This window comes from Chiroxiphia lanceolata, chromosome 8 (genome assembly GCF_009829145.1).
Source record: "Chiroxiphia lanceolata isolate bChiLan1 chromosome 8, bChiLan1.pri, whole genome shotgun sequence".
In the NCBI taxonomy this organism is placed as follows: domain Eukaryota; kingdom Metazoa; phylum Chordata; class Aves; order Passeriformes; family Pipridae; genus Chiroxiphia; species Chiroxiphia lanceolata.
In genome coordinates this window covers 36,539,093-36,560,822 of record NC_045644.1, presented here as the reverse complement: position 1 = coordinate 36,560,822, position 21,730 = coordinate 36,539,093, and the positions used below count along the sequence as shown (strand labels likewise).

General features: G+C 48.8%; 1 protein-coding gene across 4 annotated transcripts in view; it reads right to left on the bottom strand.

The window, feature by feature from the left end:
• The window catches only part of A1CF (APOBEC1 complementation factor), a 28,886-nt gene that overhangs the window by 5,100 nt on the left and 2,056 nt on the right, over window positions 1-21,730 (bottom strand). For 2 of the 4 annotated variants that reach the window (XM_032695748.1, XM_032695750.1), the window contains exons 2-10: window positions 17,220-17,363; window positions 14,507-14,641; window positions 14,084-14,214; window positions 12,433-12,671; window positions 9,240-9,404; window positions 5,835-5,932; window positions 4,722-4,992; window positions 3,074-3,279; window positions 519-655 (exon numbers count right to left, since the gene is read on the bottom strand). In XM_032695748.1, coding sequence (XP_032551639.1) covers window positions 519-655; window positions 3,074-3,279; window positions 4,722-4,992; window positions 5,835-5,932; window positions 9,240-9,404; window positions 12,433-12,671; window positions 14,084-14,214; window positions 14,507-14,641; window positions 17,220-17,318 — 1,481 coding nt within the window. In that variant the 5' untranslated portion in view covers window positions 17,319-17,363. The remainder of the gene's footprint in view (window positions 1-518; window positions 656-3,073; window positions 3,280-4,721; window positions 4,993-5,834; window positions 5,933-9,239; window positions 9,405-12,432; window positions 12,672-14,083; window positions 14,215-14,506; window positions 14,642-17,219; window positions 17,364-21,730) is intronic. The other 2 variants (XM_032695749.1, XM_032695752.1) reach the window with 2 other exon arrangements.

Here is a 21,730-nt window from a genome sequence, read left to right as displayed (position 1 = left end):
TGGACACAACGTCCTCTCAGAGTTTGTTGTGCTTTTCTCAGTCAAAAACAAAACCAAAAAAACCTGCTGTGTTTTTTCTTTAAAATACACAGTTGGGGGTGGGGTTTTTTTTGTTTTGTTTTGGTTTTTTTTTTTTTTTATAATACACAGCAAAGAATGTTTTAGGTCAGAAATGTTTAGAATCATATTTGGAGCCTAAAGAGCAGCATGTTCCTTCAAGCTCCTTTCATTTCCCCACAAGAGCTATGGTATGTTTTATTTTTGTCTTAAAAAGCCCCCTTTTGCCTGATTATATCTGGCCTTTTGTAGTGTTTGCACCACCAGAGAGAGTGAGCACCAAGCATGGCAGACATCAGTCTGGTTTAGGTTGTGGATGTTTTTCTCCCTAATACATAATGCATTAAAAAAAAAAAAAAGGAATAGAGACCCGTGTGATTGTGCTTTGAGGAGAGATTTTAGATAAAATGCCATTTGAAAAATGAATCCTAAACCTCAGAATACCCCAAATAATTACGTACATGGCGGGGTTCTGGCTGGCAAGGGCGGGGATGGTGATTTTGTACAGGAAGAGCTGTCTTTGATCTTGGCCGATTGCAGAGTGGAGCTGGTAAACAGGCTGTCCCCAGTTGTTTTTCTGGCAGATTTCTTCTAAGATCTAGAAGAAGAAAAGGGGTTTTTACTCAGGTTAATTGATGCACAGAAGCCTTCTCACCCAGCCCCTGCACTGGGCAGCTGCCTTCCTTCCCTCCAAGGGGTTTTCAGGGAGTCGTGGCAGCTTCCTCAAAGCTTACAAAACATATAAAATAAATGGCAGACAGGTTACTACAGCCCCCTTCAAGTGTAAGATTAATCTAAATGTTTTCTACTTCAAAAACCAGTTTAATTCCTGAAGTTATTCCCTGTTAAATTGGATGCCTTTGTCCTTTTGCTGATTAGCTGCTTTATTCTGGTTTCAGAGTGGTTTTCTTTGAATTCTCCTCAAAAACTCCATATCTGCTCTCCTACTTCAGAGTACCAAAAAAACCCTTGAGTTGCATTCATCTTCACTGCTCTGTTGACCCCCTGGCTTAGTGGGTTACAGAGCATGAGAAGTCCAAATAGCCTTCTTTTTAAAAAGAAAAAAGGTTGTGTTTCCATCCAATTTATTACACAGGCTTCAGCAGGCGACTCCTGCTTTTAGTTCGAAAGGGAAATGCTGAACCACGTTGCCCTCAGTCCCAGCACAGCTGATTCCATGGTAATTGGGAATTGCTGTCCAGAAACACTCCTGCTTTGCCTTTGGATTTCAGGTTTTTTACCCACAGAATCCCAGAATGGTTGCTCCAAGCCCCATCCAACCTGGCCTTGGACACTTCCAGGGATCCAGGGGCAGCCGCAGCTTCTCTGGGCAACCCGTGCCAGGGCCTCCCCACCCTCCCAGGGAACAATTCCTTCCCAATATCCCATCTATCCCTGCCCTCTGGCAGTGGAAAACCATTCCCTGTGTCCTGTCACTCCAGACCCCTGTAAATAGCCTCTCTCCACCTCTGTTGTGGGCTCCCTTCAGGTCCTGGAAGGCCACAATTAAGTCACCCCAAAGTCTTGCTTATTTAAAGCTTACGCTTCATTTTATTTAAAATGAAAATGTAAAATGTAAACGTTGCTGCTGCTTTGAATTTTGCAATCACAGCTCCCCGCTGAAGTTCAGCACCCGGTGTGTGAATAAATAGTTCATTACATTTCTGGACTGGGGCAACACTTGTTCCCTGCTGTCCCAGCACCTTCGTGTGGGTGGCGGGTTTGTAATGTCACATCAACCTCTAAATCCTCAATAAGGCAGATCTAGATACTAACACTGAGCATCCCAGCTGAGAACCAAACCATTCCAAGGGGGTGTTGGAATGGTCTCAGCAGAGGATGGGAGAGCCTGTCCGTGCTGACAGGTATTAATGAGCTTGCCCCGTTAATGAGGCTGCCACAAAGCAAACTGCAGGGGTTTGTGACCTGCTGTTGTGAGACAGTAGCCAGTGGGGGGATTAGGGAGCTCAGCTGCTGGAAAAATGTGCCCCACAGAGCAAGTCCTCAGTGCTGGAACACGCTCAGTGGGGGGCTGGCAAGGATGGGAAGAGGAAAAGGGGAATTTCAGCCGCCCTGAGGCACTGCAGAACCACTCAGGTGATCTCACACCTCCAGTGGAAGGTGTCCCGTGGCAGAGGGGTTGGGACTAGATGAGCTTTAAGGTCCCTTCCAATCCAGGCTGTTCTGTGGTTCTCATACAATAGGGTAAGGGCACTGTGGAATTTTGTAGGAGGGGAAAAATCCCACTATCCAGTTTTCTGGGAGGAAAAAAGGATGTTTTCACAGACTGTGGTAAACTGGATGCTGTGTTAATTCAGTGTCAATAAGCAAAGATGAGCTTCAAAATTCAGGGTGAAGTTGGTTTCTCAGGTTGCTTTGGAGAAGGTAAGGGGAAAGGAGTTACTGTAAGAGCCAGACCTTCAGAGACTCAGGGAATTTGTTCTGGATTTCTCCTCAGCCCTCATCCATCCACCTGGATCCCAGGCCCACAGGCACAACCAAATCAAAAACCTCCTGGAGGTACCAGAGCTTCTGCACTGGGCTGGGTTGTGGTCAACACCTCCTTCCCCATAAATAGTTTGAAAATGTACATTATTTTTCCCTACATGTGCATTCACCCCTCGGTGAAGCCCCAGGGGGTGCATCTCATGTATCAAACCCTTTTTGGGTGGGAATTTCTTTACCCTCGGTGCTTTCACGGAGGAACAACCACAATTGGATTTCACTTTGCCCCCATGGGTGTTTATGCCAGCTCTCCTCCATGGCCAATGGTGATCTTAAAGGTCTCCTCCAACCCAGACAATTCTAGGGGTCTGTAAGTGGACACTGTTCTACAGCGAGCTGGGTGGGTATTACAAGGCACAACCAACATCATTAATTTTTTTTAATGTTTTTGGAGGTGCAAGAAGGGGTTTAATTAGCAGTCCCCAGCGCAGATCCCATCAGGGGCCTGTTTTCCCGAGGCACTTTGGGCAAAGACGAGGGTTGGCCGGGATATTGATGCTATTTTCGGTACCTGAGGAGCGAGTTTGATCCCCTGGGGCTTTAGTGTGACGTGGTTCATCGGCGTGAGCTCCATCCCTGGCAGGAGGTCGTAGAGTTTGTCCTCTCCCCTCTTTTCTTTGAGCTGGTATCCTCGGCCCAGGCCCGTGTACGCCAGGTAGCCGCGACCTCCCAGTCCTCTAACTCCCGCAGCCCCTACAGGTACATTCATGTAAATTTCTAGGAATGTAAGAAGGCATTAAACTGAATCAAATCACGGGAAAAACGACCCTGATCCTTGCTGAAATGGAAAAGTTAGCCCTGCTTGCTGGGGGCGGGGGGGGGAAGAAGACGGGCAGGAGGCCCCTCTGCGGGATAACCCCGGCTCGACACCGACACCCTTTCTTTTTGGGCTCCTATGCTTGGGTAGGGGAGGCTTTTTTGGGGAGACCTGCTTCCTTCTGACCCATTTCCCATCTTCTCTAGCCAGTTTTGATTTCATGATGCCTTTCTACCCACATTTGTAGTTGAAATGTGGAGAGGGGACAGCTGGTATCTTTTGTTACCCACCAGCGTAATTTCACCTTCTGGAAGAATTCAGAGTTTCTACAATTTCACCCTTATATAAATGAAAATCCCTTTTTGTTTTCACCCCATTACACTTCCATTTTTCCTCAGGGAACCCTGCTTGGGGGTCTGGGGAGAACATAAGGTGAGAGAGGGATGGTGGGTTATCACATCTGGACCTTTCCCAGCACAAACTTCATAGAAGCTGCTTTCACCTGTGCGGGAAAAACATGAGGTGTAAGGGGTGTTCCTGGCTGCCCTGTCCCCTTCCTTGTGAAGGGAGAAAAACTGGCCATGGTAGTCCTTGTTAGCCCTGTTGGGGTGCCACAGAGAGTCCCAGCCTGCTGTGGGACTTGGCTGTGGGCTTGGGGACACGAGGCATAATCTTTGGAAGGAGGATCAAATGAGCAGTTATTTATTTATTTATTTATTTATTTATTTATTTATTTTTTGCTAGCCCCAAACTTACTTCTGCACTTACCAAATGATGTGTGCACCAATATTTAATTTGGGGGTAGCTGAGTGGGGGGATTTGATTTGGTCCCAGGTGCAGTGACCCAGTAGTTTTCAGAAATACCCTGGTTATTATAAGGTTGATGACCCCCCAAAACAGGGCTCCGTCTCCCAGAGCACATCATTAATGGCTTTCTTGATTTCAGTGCTGGCTCCCTACCCTGTATTAGGGGCATGGTGACCTCCTTGGGAAGCTCCATGGCTTGGGGTCAGAAAACACCAGGACTGGTAGAACTTTCCCTGTGACCTTCAAAGCAAAGAGGAAACACAGCGCTGAGCTGTGCTGGTGGCTGGCTGTGGGGTCTGGCTCTGAAGGGGGGAAAGGAAAATTGCTTTTTTTTGATCTTCCCTGCTGGGGCAAAACCAGGATTTGTGGTTTATTTACACTGGCCCGAGGGCAATCTGGAAGCTCTTTCAGGCTTACTCCAGGAAAATGGTGATTTCTTTCAGCTTGGCCCGCTGGAAAACTGGGAAGGACAGAGCCCAAACCCCGCGTTTTCCATCCCTTTGGGAAAGGGGTCCAGGAGCCAGGGCGGTGTCCAACGACACACACAGAGGAGGAGCTATTTTGCTGGAGCTGAGTGTTGTGTGGCAGGCGTTACCTCGGATGGAAGGGGGCCGGATGATGCTCCTGTTGCTGAGCCCCTTGGTGGCGGGGAAGTGGAGGTTGGGGATGGCGGCGTAGGCCTGGGGCGCGTAGAACACCGGGGCGCCCAGGTAGGCGGCGGCGGGGTCGTACACGTGCCCGAAGGTGTAGGTGTACTCCCCTGGCAGCACGGGGCCCCTGCCGCCCGTGCCACGCGTGTATCTCACGTAGCTGTCCTTGTCCACCGGCTTGGCCAAAGTCACCTCGATGGGGGACCCGTCCAGCACCTTCCCGGCGGGGAGAGAGCACGGCGGGAGGGTGAGTCTCCAAAGTGCACACGGATTATCCTGCCTAGGGAGGGGGTTTGCTAATGGGATGAGAAAATGAAGGAAACCAGCCCCAGAAGCCCCCCAGATCCCCCTCCCACAGATAGAAGGCAGCGCCGGCTCGGTGTGAAGGCTTAAGGTGTTGAGAGCGCCCATCCCCGCCCCCTTAACTGAATCTGCACAGCCTTCCAAAGGCTTCACTTCCCTGCCAAGGAGCTGGTAAGCCAGCGAGATTCCATGTGCTCCTACAGGGAACAGCAGTAGCACTAAGAATAGGAGCAGGGTTAACACCTCCTTGGGAGCAGCCCTGGCACTGCAGCGCCGGGAATTACAGGCGGTGCAACACGGACCAAATCCAGTAACCCCCCTGCAAACCCTCATCTGAACTGGGAGCAGATGTTCTGGGCTGACCTTGTCTGTCCCAGTTTGCCATTCACATGCTGCCCTGCGAGTGTTTTTGTTGGCAGACGTGGAACAAGGATGTGAGTGTGAGCCAAGGGAGACCAAACCCCCTCTTTTGCTAGTTCTTCTTGCAGCCTCCTCTGCTTCCCCCCCACCCCACCTTTTTCTGAGCAGTGAACTAGAGTCTGAGCTGGGGAAACATTTAGCACAAATACAGACAGCCAAAATGAATAGTTTGTGTACATCAGAGCCGCAGAAAAACAGATTCAGGAGTATAAAAGCAGCTTGCAAAGAGAAAACAGGGATGACACCTCCAGGAGGTTTTTGTAGCTGATAAAGCAGGAGGCTTTGTTTCAGTGTGTGTAATATAATGTACCCAAGCTCCAGGAATTAGTATTTACCTTCCCATTCAATGCTTTCATAGCTTCCACAGCGTGTTCTCTCTTATTGAAGTGCACAAAGGCGTAGTCTCTAATTTTCTTTACTCTCTCCACCGCACCTGTAGAAAACGTTGGAATATTAGTAGGAAATGGGGTTTAATTGGAGAATACAGGTCTGAAAGAGCACCTGTGTCAGGTTATGAGCCCTGGGAAAGCAAAGGGTAAAAGAACAAGAACAAGAGGATACCTCTTGGGAGGTATATGGCATAGGAAAGTAAATATGGAATGGTTATAGTATTTCAAGACACCCTAGAAGGGTTGGGGAGCAGACACCAGTTTCCCTTTAAACTGGAGTGGTTTTCTCCTGTCCAAAGTGCTCTGTTGGGCACTGCCTTTGGTCCCGTGTCTCCCTTCTGTGACAGACCACTAAACTGGCTGAGCAGGGCTTGCACCAGCTACAAGAAACATCACCATGTGATCCCATCTCCATGGTTTCCTTCCTGCATGGTGCTTGGAGGCAGCTTCAGGGAAGCTGATGCTCCTGCCATAAAACAAGGAGGCTTTTCTCTTACTCATCAATTCAGGATGTTCAGCAAGAAGGAACAGCCAGTCCTGCCTGGGACAGAGCAGCCCCAAGCACAGGGACGGGCTGGGACTGAAGGAACAACAGGTCTCTTGCTAAGAAACGGCCTTTCCCATGTCAGTGGGGATTTCCTGGATGCCCCAGATGGCCTGGACATGGCCCAGTCAGCCTCTCCAGCTGAGGTGTTGGCCCTTCTGGGAGCGAGCTTGGGCTGGAGACCCCCCACCCTGGTGCCTCCAGCCTGAGTCCTTCTTACACCTGTGTGATCACCCAAAATAATTCAAATGTAAATGGCTTCTTGTTCTTCTTTTCTGTGTCCTCCCTCTAGAGCTTTCCCTTTCACTTGTCAGCTGCTCCTCTGCTGGGAACTTGTTGGTAACAAGGTGCTCAGCACTGAGAGGTTTGTCTCCAAAATAACCCCACCAGTCCTCTTCCCCGTGGCCACAACCTTTAGACATCTGCCCTCTCTTTAACTGTTCATCTTCCCTGCTCCTGCAGCTTGGGGAGCACATCATCAGCCAGCCCAGCCTCCAAAATACCACCCCCAAACATACCCTTTGGAAACTCGGCTCAGGGATGCTCAACAACTCTCCCCTTGGGTTCTTACCTTTTAAAGCCGAACAGGGGCACAGGGAAATGTCACACTGCCACAAAAACACTTGCCTAGATAAATGCAGGAGGAAATAAATTTCTCTGGTGTTCAGGGGGAGCCATTAGGAGCTGCAGTGGGATAAATGGAGCTGTCCCAGCCCATAACCTGAGCAGCACTGGAATGGTAAGCAGCACTTTGTGTCCTTCTGGGACAGAAGGTGATTTTTCCAAGCCTGAAGCTATGGGAGTTACATGCTGGTGCCTTGTTTACAAGTCGAGGCTTTAATGAACTCGCTGTGTTTTGAAAATCCCCCTTCTGCCTCCCTGGGAGTGTTCCATGACACAGATCCCCCTTCTGCCTCCCTGGGAGTGTTCCATGACACAGATCCTCTCCTGAGCCTAAAAGTTTGCTCTTCCCTGCTTCTGCCTCAGCTGGGGCAGAGCAGTTGTGATACCTCCCCTTGGAGAGAACATCCACGGAATGTCAGAGGGGGAGTACTGCCCCCTTCAGAACACCGGGAGAGCACGAGCTGCCTGCTGGAAACTTCAGCAGGGATGAGGAATTTTGCCAGAATCCCCAGGGAGCAAGGGCAGGGCTCTTCGATGAGATGTGTCTCTCTATAGAAGTCACCAAGCACTCAATTTGGGACAGATTTAAGGGGTGATACTTGCAGTAAACCACAGTTTAAGATGCAGTGTCTGTGGAGCCATAGATGTGGGAATTGCTCTGTCATGGGGACCTCTGGATCATAACTCCTTTGGATCATCTTTTATTGGGTGACTTGGTAATGTCAAAGCAGCTTCTTAATGCCCTAGATCAAATGTAACTTCAGGTAAGTGGTGCTGAAATGTGGCTCAGTGAACGAGGCAGAGAACCAAAGCAGGGGAGGGAATCATTTCACACCCTTGCTGCCTTTTTTGATCCCACTAAAACTGCATTTGCTCTCCCCAAAGCTGAAATTTTGCTGATCTAATGTACCTGCTTTATCCACCAAAATTAAAGCTGTCCATTGAAAAAAAATAATAATTAAAAAAAAATTCCAACACGAGCACTGAAATGATGAAGTGAAAATTAAAGATGATACAGAATTTGTGTTGTTGTACTGGCAAACTTGCCTCAGGAGCAGAGCAGATGACTGTTACCAAAGTGTCAAAGGGGCATAAATGTGTTTCTGGGGAGTGCGAGCTGTTCAGTGCTCAGCAGCAAAACTGGGTAAATAAAAGAGGGAAACGGTTAAGAGAGGGTGATGACGTAAATTTAACTCAGGGGTAAAATGGGGTCTCCAAGAGCTTGGTGGTGGCTAAAAGTATCAGGCAGAAATGTTGGAAGGACACAAGAAAACCTCCCAAGGAGCTTTGCATTGCAGCCTAGTACAATAAAAGGCATGTATAGAGCAGACATGAAATGTTAGTGAAGGAAAAATGAAGCTCTGTAGCGTATTTTAAAAAATTAATAGAAGGAAGTTAATAGGAACGAGATGAAAGGAGATTCACATTGCCAAGCAAAAGTTCCTAATGCCTAATGGGCTGTGTGGCTTGGAGAGCTGCAGAAATGGGTTATTTTTGCTTTGTTGGTTTTGGGTGGAATTTCCTAAAGCTGGAGCTGCTCAGAAGTAAAATCTCCTTTGAAAGGCAGCAGGATTTTTATCCCCAGCAAATCTACTTGCTTTTTGAAAAAGCCTCACCCTAAGTGCACGTAATATACATCACGAAGGAATATTCTGTTAAAGGATAAATGCTGATTATTCACAAATTTACAGGAGAATGGGGGGGGGAGGGGTGTATGAAAATTACAGAGTTCAGAATTTAGATAGATTAGATAAAAAGGATTTGTATTAAATCACGCTATTTTTATCATTCCTTGCCATAGAAGAATGCTGAAATCACCCAGCTGCTTCACCAGCTCTCTCTCTTTTTTTTTTTTTAAAGAAAGAACTGAAATGATTCCAAATCATTTTTATGACACAGGCATCCCCATGCAGCATTTTGGATCTCTTCCAGTTGCCAATCCCCCAAAAAAGGTTAGCAGTGTCGTTAGCTGGAAAATAAGCTGCCCTTAATGGGATGACATGGTGTGCAAGTTGGGTGGGAGCCTTCAGCCTAATGACCATTTTTGTGGCATTACACAGGAACATTTTACAGCAGAGAAACAGCTATTTTTATCTCCTCCTTTGGCATTTTATGACCAGAGAAATATTTCCACTTGCAGAAGCGGCATTTATTTAGGAGCTGCAGCATCAGGGGGCTCCTACCTGGTTTGATGCTGTTGAACTCCTTTTCTATGGTCTCTTCAGTGGTGGAGAGCATGAGGTTCCTCACATAGAGGATTTTTACTGATGACATGGTGTCTTCATCCACCTCCACCTCTGGCTCTGCCCAGTCCACGGCGATGGGGTGTCCCCAGAGCTGGATCCTTCCTTTAAAGGGATTGGCATGGTCAGTGTGTCAGACAGGCTCTGGTTCCTCTCACTTCTGCTCAGACACTGTTTCGTGTGCAGTGTGAGCAGCAGAGCAGGCCAAATTCTCCAAACACAACCAGAAAAGCCTTTCTAGCTCCAAGCACTGCTGCTTCATTAACTCATTTCCGAAAGCAGATGGTCACACTCGGAGCCTGCTCCCACCAATAGTTCAGGTGCCTGCAGAAATACAGCGTCCAGAATTGAAAGAAATGGAAATATGGCATCATTCACTAAATTCCACATTCCCTGGAGCGCTCCCTCAAAGGGAACTGTATAAGAATCCCTTTTGGCTTCAAAAACTTCATTCCTTAGATAACACAAAAAGGGATCCTGAAGCCCTGGCTGGATGAAATGAAACAGCAAAAGCAGGGGGTGTCTCTGTGTGTGTTTGAATTCCTTTGGGCCCCACTGGGTGAAGCTGCAGCAGAAGAAAGGAGGGACACAAAAAATAATGAGGCATAAACCAGGGTGTAGGTGTGGAGGGTGAGCCCCAGGGCTCTCTAAGCTGTGGATGAGCTGCTGAGGGGCAGAGAACACAAAGAGCAAACAAAGAGGTGGTTAAAGGTGATGATGTCTGTCCTTATCGCACTGAGGTCCATAATCGTCTGCACTGAGCCACCTAATCCCTTAAGTAGCTGCTTGGGCAATTAGTGACGTTTAATATGTGACCGAGAGGGACTTGTCCCAGAGCTGTGGGAATGGCAGTGAGGAGCAGCACCCTGGGCAAGGCTCAGGGAGCTCGGGGAGCGACAGTTTCTTCACCTCCCGCCTTCCCCAGGTGGCAACAAGGGGCTGAACTCAACCCTCCGCCCCCCGAGGACATGCAAAGGCATCTGACACGAGCATTTCCCTGGATTCTAGGGGAATTTTCCACGGGTACATACCTTTGTCTGCACTTTATCTCTGCGTGCATGTGTATTACAAATGTTGCCATTTTAGATTTTATAATTAAATTAATGGTCAAGTTGGATATACGGTTATGTTGCACTTAGGCAGAATTCAATTGAACCGTTTTATTCATGTTAAATTAGTCAATACATTAAGAAGTGCTGTTGTTGAGTTGAATTAGGTATTCTTACAATTGATAAACCATTTAGATCCAAACCATTGATCCAGTCCAGACTGAGTTTGGCAAGGGGGTTCGCTCACTTACTGTTTCCCTCCTTACCCTTTTACCTCCCACATAAATCATTCTAGATTGCTTTAATCTGGTTTTCCTTTGTGTGTTTTATCTATTTAGTAAGTAACAGAGTCAACATTGCCATAAAACTTTGTCGTGCCTTTGCAAATTTATGTTAAATCCGCTTTTGTTGATACTCTGCTGGTGATTATTTAAGTGGCCTAAACCAATCATTTGCAACAGAGGGGAAAAAGAAAATCCTGCAAAACGTTCCTTGTCAGATCTAAAAAGGTATCCTACACTGCACCTCTGCTTGGATAATCCATCTAAGATGGTGTGGGAGCTACAAAATCAGAGGCTGAGGGTAGGATTTGGAGACTCGTTTTTCTGTATTGGAAGTGCAAATGATCAAACTAAATGGAAAGATGCTGCTCCCTCTGAATCCCTCACCAATGAGCCGGGGTCTGTGGAGTGAGGCTGAGCTGATGTTCAGCTTTCAGCACTGCACAGTCTGATTTGAGCCACTGGTGAGCAGAAACAGAGAGATGGGTGCTCGTGGTTATGTGCCCCTTTCTGAGCTGCTATTTCCAGCTCAACAGCGGGAATAACGACCCGGCTGATTTGCAGCAAGGAGCTGAGCTTGGTCCTGCACCAGCCTTTTGCTAAACTTCCACCCTCTTGTCCTAGCCAGGAGACAGGACAAGGTTTTCATTTTTTTTTAAGCTCCATTTTTGAGCATCTCTGTCTCTTCTACAGAGCTCCCCCAAAGAGCAGCGAGGTTCAGACTAAAGGAAGGGTCTTGATACGGATATTCCACCTCTCATCCATCCAATGCATCCGCTGGACACACATTCAGCTCTGGCCTGGAACTTTTTGGCAGTTCCTGCCGTATGTTTGAAACATCAGAAGATGTCTGGCTCCTGCTCAGGCCTTTGAAATTCCCAAAAGCTGTTTGCTGAGATGTCCCCAAATTGGAAATTGCACATGTCTGTTCACGTGTGCCCCTTCCATCTGTCTCGCTGCCTTTGCTCAGGATTTCAAGTGCTCTGTTCCCTCAAGGCTGGTTGGCAGCTGTGGCTTTGCCTGCTCCTGCCTTCCTTCTCCATGGAGAAACCATGGAAGAGTGGTGCTGAAGCACAGACCAGCTGAATGTGCTCCCACAGCCAGGGAGTTCTGCTGAAGCGACGCAAAAAACACAGAATAAAAGGAAGAATAGTGTGAGATATCCCACAATATCCAAGAGGATTCAGTGGGTTATGAACAAGTCTCAAACCAGAAGGTTTTTTGGATGCTTTCCCCAGCAAGTGAGCTGGGTTCAACAAAGCGGTGCAGAAGCTGTTGAACATAAGAAAGCAAGAGGAAAGTGGTGAAATTCCTGCAAATGCACTGAATGTTAAGTGACTTCTTCATCTTACACCTGCTAAACCCCTCTCTGCTTCACAGTGGCCTTTGTCTGTCCCCCAGCACTAAATTTCATAGACTTATTCTCAACATTGTTTAAAGCAATTCCTCATTCAAAGTTTTCTTCCCACATGGAAACTAATCTGTTTTCCAGAGCACTCTCAGTACTTTCTCAAGACTGAATCCATTCTCGGATGCTTTCCTGAGTGATTCCCTCAGAGAGGCCATGACAGAGGCTGTATTTTATGTATAACCCAAATATAACCACAGGTTAAAACACACCCTCCAGCAGAGCTGTCTGGATACACGCAGCCAAAATCCACCCAGCTGTGTTTTAACAAACTCCAGCTCCTGAGTGCCCAGCATGGATAATCAGCGTGGTGCTCCCCGGGGAGCTGCGGTGAATCTCCCACCCTGCACGGCACGAGGTGCCCCCCTGAGCCAAACCCTTCCCTCTGTGCTGACCTGGGAGCAGTTTCCTCCTGGCCATGGCTGCTGCCCGGTGGCTTTCGTACTCCACGAAGGCAAAGCCCCTGTTCTTGGTCTTGTCGGCGGCGCTGGGGTACACGATGACGTCCACCACGCCGTCCGTCACCTTCTTCATCTCCGCCAGAATCTCCTCCCTCTTCTTGGTCTTGGGGATCCCCCCCACGAAGAGGCGGCAGTTGTCCACGCTGGCACAGACCCCCAGGAGCCGCCCGTTCCTGAGCACAAACGACACCGCTGGTTTGTGGGGGGCAGAGAGAGGGGAAGGTTCAAACAAACCCTCTCTCTTGTCCCAAAACACGAGGCCTCCTGCTCCTGAGCCGGGTGTTGTTTCGGATACTCGAGTGGTCTTGCTCAGAGGCTGCCACTCTGCTAAATCTGACATCAGAGTCAGGCAGCACGGTTGAAATGAAGGATTTGAGGGCAGGGAGAAACCAAAGCCAGATTTTGCTTTTGCTTCCCGGGATTCTCCCTTTTGCTCTTTGCAAAAACAGCAGCTGTGCCCACACCCAGGGGTCACAGCACCGACCCTTGTGTTGCCACCCAGTATGAGCCAAGATCTATTGCATCCATCAGTGACTTGTGGCTTCCCACTCATGACTGGGCCTCACAACTGAGGTTTTGGGGAAAGAAAATCCCTTGTCACAGAGAGACACCATTTGGGGACTCACTGATGGCAACTGTTGTGCAGATCCCGAAGTAAAAACTTTCTTACACGCACTTTGTTCATCTCTTCGTGGTCAAAGTATCTCTTACAGGTCTTGAGAAGTCAAAAACTTATTTAGAGGAGTCTTTGGAACAAGGGAAGGAAGTGGAAGAGGTGGAGGTGGATGAAGCCTGATCCCTAAGACCTTCCAGCCTCTGATACAAATCACATTTCCAAGCCCTCTCTGTGCCTTGTGATCTGCTCATCCTTAGGGTTGCTAGTAAAGCAGTTCACAACCCATCTTTTTTTATTAAAAACAAAAATGAAAGCCATAAAGTTGCCAGAATGGTTTATCTCAAAAGGCTTTTAAGCAGAGTCATCTACTCATCCCACTTTGAACTGGAAAAAAACAGTAAGTGTGGTTGAAATCAAAACAAAACATATTGATGGGCCCATATGTTGTTGATTTCTGGGTGTTTTGTTCCCAATTTTTAGTCACAAACATGAGGGCTTTTTCTGTTCCTATCTATTAGGAAATGTCACTGTTCTGCCAATTGGTTTCCATCCTATTTCAGCATTTTTTGCAATTGCTCTGTCTTCCAGAACATATCCACAGTATCTGTCACAAGAGAGGCTGTGAATAGGAATAAATCAACAACAAACAGCCCGGAGGGGAACGTGAAACAAACAGCAATGCCTGGGGGAAAGTTAATTTGATCCAAAGCAAAATATTTTTTTCCCAATGTCCTGATGGATGTTTCTGTTGTTGTTGTTTTGTAAGAAATTCCCTGCAAAAGGTGTCGACTCTGAAGAGTCCTTTGTACCAGGGCAGAAAGCAGCAACTCTACAGGGAGACAAGGGTAGATCTCCTCTCAAAGCTCAGGTAATAAACCTTGCTCTGGGGCTGTGAGGAAAAATATACCCTACACACCACAACAGCTGTCTGTGGTTTAAAGCTGATGTGAAGGTGTTTGCCAGGCTTACCTAATTTCATAATTATTGAGGGTCTTTATTGCGTTCTTCGCCTCCTGTTTATTGGAGAAGGTCACAAAGGCATAGCCTCTGTTGTTGCCATTGAAGTCCATCATCATTCTCATTTCATAGATTTTGCCAATCTGCAAACAAGAAAGAAAGAAGTTTGTCGGCAAGGTGGGAGGTGTTTAAAGATCAGGGCTCCCCCAGTCATCTGGGCCAAATCATCACAGAATCCCAGACTGGTTTGGGCTGGAAGGGACCTTAAAGCCCATCCCATTCCACCCCCTGCCATGGGCAGGGACACCTTCCACTACACCAGGTTGCTCCAAGCCCCGTCCAACCTGGCCTTGAAATCACCTCTGGTTCAGCCCTGAAAGGCAGCTCTGACCAGCACCAGCCCCTGCAACGCCTCCACCCTCCAGGGAGTCTCACTTTCTCGCAGAGCGGGATAAGTTCATCCTCGAAGAGGTCTCGGGGCAGTTTCCCGATGAAGATCTCGCAGCCCCTCTCCGGGGGAGGCCCATCCCAGCCCGGGGGGGGTCCTCCGTATTTCCTCTGCCCATTTTCCTGCCACGGAGAGAAAGGAGAGATGTAGATTAGATATATTTAGAGACAGATTTTTAAACATGGATCCCTTCTCAGGGAATGACACTTAGGACATGCTGGAGGCAGGCACCCTCCTTCCCTTCAAGGAGCAGCTCTTCCCAGACTCCTTGGAGGTAACGTCGTGTGGAATGGTTGTCCCACTGCCAAATCTGTACCTGGATAACCCTGTCAGGCTACTGGGGATGTACTGGGGAAGGGTGTGGTTTGTACTGAGTTTTGCTAAGGAACATTCAACTCAGTTGCTACTTCGGGTGTCCAAGATGGAGATGGTCAGATAATTGCTTGGGAAATGTCTCCCTGGCTCTGGGAGGGGAATCTCTGTGGGCTGTGTGTCAGTTGTGGACTGTGTAACAGAGCACCTGCAACACTTATAACTTGTCATGATTCTTCATCCAACCATGAACATTTATTAACAATTAAATCACCTCTTATTTCAGTGACTGATGGAGAGCTTCCTGCTCTACAGACCAAAGAGAAGGTACCAGAAGGGCTGTGTTTGAAAGCAGAAGGACTCAGAAAGAGCCAACAGAGAGGGAAAGGTGGGCATGCAGGGGAAAATCTGGGAGAGAGATGGGAGTGCAGGGGGCCAGCCAGTGAGCCCTGGGCACTGTTGGCATCAGGTTGTGCTGGAGCTGCTCAGTGCCCTTGAGGAGAGACACTTGTGCCAGCAACCGGGAGAGTGGAGAGGAAGCAGTGCCTGGCACAAGGAGTGGGGAGGACCTGGAGGTGGGCATGGAGCCGTGGTGCACCCCAACACCCCCCCCTTTCCTGCTCCCAGGAATGGGGCAGCGCTTTCTGTGGCTGTGCCAGGGATTTCAGAGGGGCAGGACTGGGCAGAGGAGATGGCAGAGACAGCCCCACGGCAGGGACAGAGCAGGGCCATCGATGCTGGGTGGCCCTGCAGGGGCTCCTGCCTACCCAGGAGCTCCTTCAGGCAAAGGGCAGATCTCAGCCCCCAACAGATGTGAAGACCAGTCAGTATTTCCTCTTTCTGGTATGTTTTTGCTAGATGGGTGTGTCTCTGTTCTATTTTTAATCATCTTTCCTGTATTGTTTCATTTTCCTTCCTTCCTTCTTTCCTTCCTTCCTTCTTTCCTTCCTTCCTTCCTTCTTTCCTTCCTTCCTTCTTTCCTTCCTTCCTTCTTTCCTTCCTTTCTTCCTTCTTTCCTTCCTTCCTTCCTTCTTTCCTTCCTTTCTTCCTTCTTTCCTTCCTTCCTTCCTTCTTTCCTTCCTTTCTTCCTTCTTTCCTTCCTTCCTTCCTTCTTTCCTTCCTTCCCTTCTTTCCTGCCTCTCTTCCTTCTCCTGTCCTACCAGAGGAGCTGGGACTCCAGTCCTTTTTCTATTTTTGGCTCCCTGGCCATTTCTTTGGTCACTTCCCACTCTGGGATTATTCCAGGCAAGCGAATGCCTGTACAGCTGACTTAGGAGGAAGGCCTAAAGCAGGTCAGCAAACAGGGATCCTTATAGGAAAATAGGAATATAACAGAAGGTCTTTCAGTTTTCTTGACTCTATAACAGGAAGTGTCCAAGGCCAGGTTGGAGCAACCTGGGCTAGTGCAAGGTGTCCCTGCCCATGGCAGGGAGTGGGATGAGATGAGCTTCAAGGTCGCTTTCAACCCAAACCAGTCTGGGATTCTGGGATTCTGGGATTCTAAGAAAGCCACAGTAAGTATAAGACATAGAGAAGTCATTTATCTTCTGGATTAGGTACAGTAAAAAGCCACCTCAAGGGCAACAAACCCAGCTGCTGATCTGGTCTTGGGGCACACCGGATTGAGGGCTCCGGGAAAATGCATTTCCCCAGGAATCTCGGGTTTTCCTTTGGGCTGTTGTGCCCTCTAGTGCTATGCAAAGCAAGGCAAAGTTCAAGGCCTCCACCTACCTAAAATTCAGTGTTTTCAGCTACTTCTTCCAGGATGCACAGTCAGTCATATCAGTGCCCAGTGGTCTCGAAAAAGCAGCTCGTTTTGGTGGTGTTAATTGAAAAACATTTCTTCAGGGGGGTTTGGAAGGACATGCCCAGTCTCCACCTTGGAGGCCACCACAGGAGGCCTTGATCTTGGAGACCTTGAAGACTGAACTGGGAGCAAACCTTTGGTGTCTGGGCAGGTGAAGCACCTGCCTCACCTGTATCTATACAAAAGGCTGACCTGGTGGTGATGTGCTGGACTGCCCAGCTCAGTCCAGCCACGCTCTTCTGAAGCTTTATGGGGTGGGTTTTCTTTGCTAAACTACCTCTGCAGCCGTGGCTTTGAGACACCAATCCCAACCTGCACTTAGCAGTGCTCAGGGCTGGTTTTCTTATCCTAATTTTTTTAACCATAATCTTGCATTAAGCAATAAATTCCTGGAGGAATAAGATCACGAAAGACAGCACCTATTCCATGTGGTTAAGGACAGCACACATGTCAGAGAAAAACAGAGGGAAAAGGAATGAGCCAGGAGCACCTCATGTGCAGATGTGCTGCTCGAGCCCCTGCTGGAGCTCCAGGATGAAGCTGGACACTGCCCACAAAAGGATGTGACCATGAATTCCTACCTGGATCAAATTATATCCCGTTCGCTGAATTAAGGCACGGAGGGCGGCTTCTTTCTGTGTGCCGGTCAATCCATCCCCGGATTTGTGATTTGATTCCATTGTGAGTGATTATCAGCAAAAAATCAGGTTAATTAGGGGTGCTCACTGCAATCAAATTTAAGATAAATTAAATCAATTAATACGGCTCGGAGGAGAAAGTCCACCCTCCTGAGAAAGACAACAGGATCGTTTCTTCCTAAATCAGTTATTCCTGAGATAAAAACAACACAAAACAACAGAGACCACGGGGGAAAAAAAGCAAAATTATCCCCCTTGAGCCTGAAAGTAAATAGCATTTAAACCCACAGTCAGATTTTGGATAGTGCTCCAGCGAGATGCAGGGGGAATTTGTAACCTACCAGTAGTGCACGTGTCTTAGGAGGGGGAAATATGTCAAATGCTCAGTCCTGCACTGAGTATGTGACAATGGGTCCTTCAGGCCACTGCATGATGCTGACACTGAAAAGGGAACCTCCTACCAACCATGTCCAGCCCTTTATGAGAAACAAGCCCTGGGTCCAAATTTGGCCTATGTTTATTTTTCAAAATAAAGAACATGGGAGAACTTCAGATCTTGTCTGGGTTCGGGGCTTGGGTTCAGATGTTTTGGTTCAGAGCTGTAGTTTTAGCTCCAGCTAATTACAGAATTTTTTTCTAAAGTTCTGGTTTCGGGTTGAAAACACCATAAAACCGAAATCTGAGTCTGACTTGGGTTCCACACTGGCAAAGGGGTGTTTGTAAGGTGGACTCACCACCTGTAATTTCAGGATGTCCCATTTTTCCTGAATGCTGAGCTTTGGGCTTGTCCAAAATCCGTTTGGATGTGCCAGGCACAGAGAAGGGTCTGCAGGGGCAGTGCTGAGCTTGAGGCCTCGTGGTGATGGGCTGGTGCTGAACACCAGCAAGGGCAAAACCAGGGCTGGGGGCTGGTGGGACCAAGAACTTTGTAGCAGAAAACCCTTAAACTGTGTCATCCAGAATGGTTGTTTTGCCTTAAATTGCTTTTAACTGTAGAAAGGTGGAGGCAAGGCAAGGTGCTAACTCCTGGAATTGCTTGGAGAGCAAACAGGGCCAAAAGGGCCAAAAGGGGGGTGTCCTGGGGAGGAGGAGAATGGGACACCCTGTGACCCCCCCTGTGGCACAGGGATGGGGAAGGGCATGGGATGGTGGTGGGGATGCTGGGTGGAGGAGAAGGGAAATCCAGAGAAACAGAAAAGTGGAAGGAAGATGGATTGCTGTGGCCACACCCAGATTTTAGGGAAAAGACATTAAGGAATCCCACTGTACAGCAGGTCTCTTGGTGCACATAACATGGGCATTGCACATATAGAAATGCAGGCAAAGAAGTGCAATATATCCAGCTGTGGCAGAATTCCTGAGTGCGTCACAATGCTGTGGAAATAACAGAAAAACCCTTTTCCAGGAAGCAGCTGTTTCACACCAAACACTTCTATTAACTAACACGTGCTGCTCTGGGGGCTCCTTGAGGGGAAAGGTAAGGTTTGGGGCAGGCCACTCTGCCTTTGGACATTCCTTGCTCTGTGCTCCTATGGCTTTGGATCCTGGAGGACTTAAAGAGGTGCTTTAAACTTAAGTAGATGGATTATTCTCAGTGCCAAAAATGGGTATTTGGAGGATCTCAGCCTTGTCTCACTCGGGCCCTGCCATACTGGGCTCCAGAGACTGTGACTCAAACACTTGGAAACAGAGACACCTCCGAAATGCCAGATTTTGGAGCTATTTATTGTGGAGCTTTGTGAGAGCCTTCTGATTTTACTTGATTTTTCCCACGCTCCCACGTTCTCCGGTGTTTTGATCACCACCAATGTGCAGGGGCTGGGAGGTGAATGGCTCAATGCAGTAGCTCTCTCCCGTCTCTAATTCCCAAATGAGTGTTTTCTGGAGCAACTGCAACCCAATTATAGGTTTGTTTTGCCCTTGCTGAGAGCAGCAGCAAAACCCCATCGGTGCTCGTGGTACCTGTGCCTGCCACCTCCTCTGGAGCTGGCATGGCATGGGGCAGGATTAGCACACTGCTGTGCACAGACCAGCTGGATCCTCTCCCAGCCTGCTTAAGAAGGAGAAAGTGATCGTTAAAAAGCCCCAGATAAAATCCAGACTGGTTTTGCATCCTGCCCTGCCTGGGCAGACACACCCTGAATGAGCCCTGTGGAGCAAAGCCGCGAATTCGGCCCCTTGGATTTTTGCTTTTGCTGCATCCCGGTGTCGTCAGGGGGCCGAGGGATCCGAACGGGGTAAATCTGCACAGTGCCCCACGGGTCTCTGTCAGCCCTTAGGGCTGGACTCGAGCCCCTCCTCACGCACCTCAAGGCTGGGGCTGAAAAGGGGCGGCTAGTCCGTGCAGGTTTCTCTTGGATTTAACCAGATTTTTCCTTCTCTCCCAGGTGTCTCGGTGCTGCAGCCCCGGAGGCTGCCCCGGCGGTCGGAGCACCGGGAAGGCAGCGGGATGCCTGCAGCCGGCAGGCACAGCATCCTCTCCGTGCCGGGAAAGCGGCTGGACCGCAGCCAGGCAAAAACCTCGGCGGCTTTCCACGGCGGGTGAGCTTCCCAGCCTGCCCCCAGCCGTGACCTACATAGCAGAGGAGCGCAAGAGCCTTTTTCCTCCTCCCTCCCCCCTCAAATTGCACTGCTTCCCGCTGCACTTGCAGGCGGGGTGTCTGCACGGCTGCCGCTTGGAATGCGTTTGCATGTGGAGGGAGCCTGGAATGCCAGACACCTCCATAGCTCTTCCCCCGGGAGCAGCGATTTCCAGCAACGTCTCGCTCCCGGGGATGGTTTGACGCTGAGCACTGAGCACGGGCTGCGGGGCTGGGGCTGGGTGGGAAGAGAGCACGTCCCTGGCTGATGCATTTGCAGCAGGAGCAATGTCCCTCTTTGGCTCCTGCCTTCTTAGATAAGACAGGCAAGCTCTTCTGGGCTCTTCTCACAAGGCATCCTGCAAACATTTCAGGCTCTAGACAAGCATGTCTAGACATTGGGGTACTCCAGGACACGCTGAAGCAATCCATGAGGGATAAGGGAGCAAGAGCACTCAAGGTTGCATAAAGTTTTAATCACTGCCTCTGCAAAATGTGGTGTCTTGGGGGTGTGTAAACAATGATCTGGCCTTAATCTGTGCCTGGTGCTTCCATACACTCCTGGAGAAAGCCCAGGCTGGCACAGGGAACGGCCCTTCCCTGTGCAAGAGGTGGAGGATCCCCATCCCCGGGTGGCCTGACCTGCCTGTCACAACTATGGCATCAGTCCTGCTGGAAGTGGGGTCCAGCTGGAGACCTCCACCCCAGGGGAACCTCCAGCCTGAGTTACTCTGCAAGCCTCCACTCCTCCTTCAACAGGAGGCCAGGACTGGACAAGGCTGCACGCTCAGGGCTTGGACACGCACCCGGACAACCGCTCGGGAACAGGTTTGCAGCACCACTCTTAGAAATTAGGTCACTCCTGCTAATTACCGGCCCAAAGTCATCCACAAGTAATTTATAAACTTCATTTCTAAAGAGCTTTCCTCCATCAGCGGGCTTTTTCTGGGATGGAAACAGAAAACATACCTCTCTTTTTTTCAAGAGCTACAAATCCCGACAGGATGAACCCCAAGCACAGTAAAACAGGAGTTTCACCCCCAATATTCCAAGTGCTTCCGCTTTCCCCCTTCTCTCCTACCTCCCCTGCCTAAGGACATCTAAACACCTTTTTGAGCAGGGCACTTTTCCACCTCTTTCACCCGTATCACAGAATCATGGAATCATTTAGATTGGAAAAGCCCTCCAGGATCATCGAGTCCAACCGTTCCCCCTCACTGCCACGTCCAGCACTAGCCCACGTCCCTAAGAGCCACTTCTCCACTTGCCCATCAGTGCATCCAGACTATTTCCAGGACACAAGTCACGGTGGGATGCTTTATTTCTGAAATTGGTGGGATTTCAGCACTTTCCCTTGATTCCAGGCCTTAGCCTCAGTCCTTGCAGTGCTGCCAGTGTACTGGGATATTTTTTTTTACCTTAAGGGTAAGGGACGAGAGCTGCTGTCACCCGGGGGAAACACGACTACTTTCTCTCCTTCTTTGTTCCCTGGGCCATGAATCAATTAGCAAATCCACCCTCACAGTGGGAAAACCCCCCTTGCATGGCTGCTGATGGAAAGTGTGAATGACTGCAGCGAATTAAGGCAGTGTTTTTAACACTGTTTTAAAAAAAGAATCAAGCCAAGCACACTTAGTAGAAATAATTGTTCTGGAAATCAACCAATTTCAGGGGCTTGCCCTTAAAATGGATTGTTATTAAGAAGGGCCACCATGCTTAACAGAAAAGAAAATAATGCAGAGGGAGAGGTTGCATTTTGCTCAGATGTTTGTATTGAAATTAACACCTTTGGAAGTGCAAATTGTCCTGGAGTTTCCTATTTCACCTTCAATTTTGATGAAGTTTTGACAATGCTACCAAGTTATCTCGGTCACA